At 46.1% G+C, this 4,571-nt stretch overlaps 1 protein-coding gene across 1 annotated transcript; it reads left to right on the top strand.

The window, feature by feature from the left end:
- Nucleotides 1-434: 434 nt before the first annotated feature.
- On the top strand, nucleotides 435-4,197 carry LOC132463389 (C2 calcium-dependent domain-containing protein 4C-like). The gene is made up of 3 exons (XM_060059523.1): nucleotides 435-605; nucleotides 1,294-2,114; nucleotides 2,387-4,197. The coding sequence occupies exons 2-3, from the start codon at nucleotides 1,341-1,343 to the stop codon at nucleotides 2,936-2,938; spliced, it is 1,326 nt and encodes a 441-aa protein (XP_059915506.1). The 5' UTR covers nucleotides 435-605; nucleotides 1,294-1,340; the 3' UTR covers nucleotides 2,939-4,197.
- Nucleotides 4,198-4,571: the final 374 nt, after the last annotated feature.

Below are 4,571 nucleotides of genomic sequence, written 5' to 3'. Positions count from 1 at the left end.
GTTGAGTTTGCCTTGTCCTACGCTAAACGAAACCGTTTCCAAATAAGTCAAGACGAATCTTCTTTGCTCTTAATGTAAACGATGATGACACGGTGGAAAGCCGATTAACTGAACCAGAAACATCACATGCGCTCCCTTTTTGGCTTGTTTGCTTATGAAAGCTGAATCAACCAGCGGCATGCAGCGCCAAGGGTCATTCGCAACATGGGAGCACAAACCAATCCAATTAATATATTTGCTCGATAGAAAAAATAACCTATATTAATCAATTACAATGGGCAATTAGACTTGATAGCTGTTGAAAAAGTGGTAATACTTTTGCATTCCGTTAACCATAGCTTCCATCTTTTAGACGTGCGTCTCTGCAGCGCACGGTTCGGTATGTTGGTATGCTGGCAGCATCGGGAGCTTCCAATTGGCTCACATGTCAGCGGGTTCTCATATAAAGGATAAGTATCCGTGCACTCGGGTAGCTCACTCTCCTCTGGCAGACGCGCTGGATACTTTTATGATGCGAAAGGGAAGCAAGTGAGTCAAAGGAGAGGAGGCAGGAATGCGGATCAAGCAACTCATCAGTTTTTAAAAAGAGAAATGCTGTAGTCCAGGTGAGTTGTAAAAGTTGCCATGTAAATAATTAGGGTAGAATATTGTTGCTTTTCACCATTCAAAGTTACTTTAAATATATTTTCTCCGAGACAGATATGGGTTGGCAAAAATATAGTGAAGACGCACCTTTATTGAATTGTTGAATACTTACATGGTTTCGTAAAGGCTAACTCATTCTTTGTGACATAACCCATTTTGGGTAGAACGTAAAATAGATAATTTTATCTACAACTATTTGTTGGTAAGATGGCGCAACAGGTCCTTTTGCGCTCCAGATATGTTTGCAGATATTTCTTTCCCGATTCTGAATGTTGTTATGGAAGACTTGACTCATTGTATTCTTATAACAAGTATAGTTTTCTTTATCAACAATTAATTTATGTATTGTAGTATATATCTATATAAATATAATTGTTATATATATATATATATATATATATATATATATATATATATATATATATATATATATATATATATATATATATATATATATATATATATTATTATTTCTTAATTTACCTTCAATTTGTTTACCTTTCATTGTATCTCCATGGCTTAAATGTATTTTGTTCATGTTCATGAACTTAGATTAGTATACAGTATATTTCAAAACCCAATAAATGAATGCTGGAGCTGTAGTGGCCATCTGCTTAATGCTTAATATCCAACCCTCTGTTTCAATAGCTTCCTCCTCTCAGCCAATCAACACCCAGATTCAGAAGCACACCGGCATGTGGCTGTTGGACAAACTCCGCCGGTCCGTAGATGGCAGCGGGTCCCAGTCCCATCCCTCGCAGTCCCAAGAGGCCATCCCCATCTCTGTGTACACCAACGTCCTGACTCCCAACCGGATTCCCGACTTCTTCATCCCACCCAAGATCATGTGCTGCCCCCCGGAGGCGGCCGAGCCCCTCACCCCGGAGCTGAAGCGGCGCTCCACTCTGCCGTGCTCCGCCTCCGACCAGGTCATCTGCAGCCAGAGCCCGCGGGGCCGGGGCAGCCGGATGCCCAGCAGCCCCCAGCTGCTGTCCCGCCTGGCGGGGGACACTCGCAGCCTGCTGAAGTCGGCCAACCGCCACATCATCCAGATAGAGAGCGCCGACGAGCCGGGGGGCGACGAGCCGGGGGTCGCCGGGCGCCTCGGGCCGGGCGGCGGGGACGCCAACACCAACGCCGACCCCCAGTCGCAGAGCGCCATGTCCCTGCCCTACGTGCCCAAGGCCCAGACCTCCTACGGCTTCTCCACCCTGGTGGAGTCGCCCCACACCCGCCGCAAGGAGAGCCTGTTCCACAGCGACCCCAGCAGCCCCCTCACCTCGCCCAGCGCCCAGCGCCGCCAAGGGGGCAGCCACCTGTCCCCCGCCAACCCCAACCCCTACCGCTACTTCAGCGGCGGGGACACCAGTGACACCTGCTCCTCGGCCGAGTCCTCCCCGTTCACCTCGCCCCTCCTCACCCGCTCCGCCTCCCTCATTCGCTCCCTTACCCAGGAGACCAAAATTAAGGTGAGAACCCTGTCGTTAACGCTCTGCTCGCATTCGGCTTCACTGTTCATTATATAGTGGTTAAGCAGATGCCTCTCATCCAAGGAGACTTATAGTGAATTATGGAGCATCTTGCTCAAAGGCAGCTGCTTATTTTTTTTTTTAAATTGGGGATTAAACTTGTACATTTCCTAACCACTACGCTATCCCGCTCCCTCTCTTCAGAGAGAGAGGGATGTGTCACATAACATTAACCCCTGTTCCTCCACCACTGTGTTTTTCCACTCCTCAAGATGTCTCGCGCCAAGCGCACCTTGGGCCGCCACAGCTCTCTCTCCACGGACGAGTGCAGCTCGGCCGACAACAGCCCCAGCGTGCAGCGGCGCCGGCTGCGGTGCCCCAACTCCCCGGCCTTCCGCGGCCTGAAAGGCTCCGGGGCCCGCGGCGCGGGACCGGAGATGCTGCAGCGCCAGCACACGGTCAACCTCCACAAGGGGGGCACGCTGCGGCTCAGCACCCACTACGACGCCGAGGCCTCCATGCTGCGGGTGCGCGTGCTGACGGCGGAGGAGCTCTACGACCGGCAGACGGACGTTAAGAGCATCAACTGCTGCGTGGCGCTCTACCTGAACCCGGGCAAGAAGCAAAAGCAGCGCAGCACCATCATCAAAAACAGCCGGAACCCCGTGTTCAACGAGGACTTCTTCTTCGACGGGCTGAGCCCGGCCCAGGTGAAGAGCCTGGCCATCAAGATGAAGGTGGTGAACAAGGGGACGAGCCTGAAGAGAGACCTTCTCCTCGGGGAGAGGGAGGTGTTACTGAGTGAGCTGCTGTCGGGCAACTAGAGGGTTTTGGGTGAGGATAACTCGGGCACCGACAGAGGATCACCTCTCTCCATATGTGGGCTGTCCGCTCTGCCTTAAGGTTGAAACACGCTTCGGCAAAAGATATGTCAATGTTGGTGTAAACTTGGGAATAGCGTAAGCAGAGAGTAAATGTTTTTCACACAAACAGGAGACAATAGGAAGCCGGTGTGTAAACACGTTAGACAAAGCCTGGATGGGCAAGGTAGGATAGCTAGTAGCAACACAGTAGGCCTACTCAAATGAAGAACCGACATTGTCGATGGGATGAACAGAGTTCTTTGCAGATCTGTGTCAAATTGATCAAAGTCTTTCTTTGAATTGAATAGATTAACAAGTTAGATCTCAGATTGTGTGCTTAAAGAGAGTTTACAGACTTGAAGAAACATGTTTCATGTTTTGGTTTACACACCCCTTAATTCACTGGTTCTCAATGTTGGGGTCAGAAACCCATTTAGGGTCCCCTGATGTGTGAGGTCGCAGGAGAAGGCTGATTTAAGCAATGGATATTTGATGATCCATTTTAGCAAATAATTGTGTCACATACAGGCTCATAGTGGTCCTGTACAGACGAACTCACTGCCTAATGACTCATAGCCACGAGCAAACTATTCTTAATTACTTAATGTGGGGAAGAGAAATGCGATCAGGTTTAATGGGATAATGATATTACCGGCAGGTGTTGATTGGTCAAAAACTGTTTGTGTGGCAGCAGATACATAAAAGTTAATGTTTGAGGTCGCAAATATTTTCAGAGCTAGATATGGGGTCATAGGCCAGAAAAGGTTGTGAACCACTACGGTAAGGTGTGTACAAGGTTACACAGCATTTGATTTGGGAAAACAAAACACCAGTTCTGAACTCAAGTGTTTTCCACCAGAATGTGGAAAACACTCTGCAGGTTCAAAATAGCTTAATTTGACTTAATTTATGGTTGACAAATTCCCTCCTGCTAATGCGTTTATGTCAATTTCTGATCTTTGTGAGGTTGCTTAGTAACATATGTTGTTGTGACACATTACCTGATAATTTAGGTGAAGGTGTCTGGTATATTTTTGTATTAAGAGTCTTATCAAAAGTGAGTTTTGCATGTTGGAGCATTCAAGAGTTATATGGATATATAAAAACTTTTATATTTTTCAATTTTGTTTTTACTTGATAGTGGATACATTCTAAATATAACTGTTGATGTGGCTGATCTGTTGAACCTGAAAATAAACACAAAAAGATCATCACTTTTATATTTTCATTTTACAATGTGTTTTGCATAATCTTCTAATACACTAGGGATTCCTAACCTTGCAGAACGAAATGTGAGGGTAAGGGGCTATTTGGCTATTTTGTCCCTGGTGCCAACATAATGTATTCATGACATATACCATTCTTGTTACAAATATTCCCTCTTCAATTTGAGATCTTAATTTCCCGTCACGCTCACATTAATGCCAAGATAGAGTAAAGGTAAACATGATCCATACTCATTATTGAAAAGGTAACTTATTCTGGTCAGGTAAATTCAAAAACATTATTATGGCCATGCTCACGCTGTTAATAACATCCTCATTTACCGTAACAGATTATACTTGATATAATATATTCTATCCTAAAGGAATAA

Source organism: Gadus macrocephalus, chromosome 8 (assembly GCF_031168955.1).
Source record: "Gadus macrocephalus chromosome 8, ASM3116895v1".
NCBI lineage: Eukaryota > Metazoa > Chordata > Actinopteri > Gadiformes > Gadidae > Gadus > Gadus macrocephalus.
The sequence above is the reverse complement of the archived record's forward strand: the minus strand, read 5'-3'. Positions and strand labels throughout refer to the sequence as shown.

What these genes read in the sequence shown, in the direction of transcription:
- LOC132463389 (XM_060059523.1), top strand. Translation starts at nt 1,341, where the DNA reads ATGTGGCTGTTGGACAAACTCCGCCGGTCCGTAGATGGCAGCGGGTCC. An exon ending in CCCAGGAGACCAAAATTAAG is followed by an intron (nt 2,115 to 2,386) that starts GTGAGAACCCTG and finishes CCACTCCTCAAG; the next exon opens with ATGTCTCGCGCCAAGCGCAC.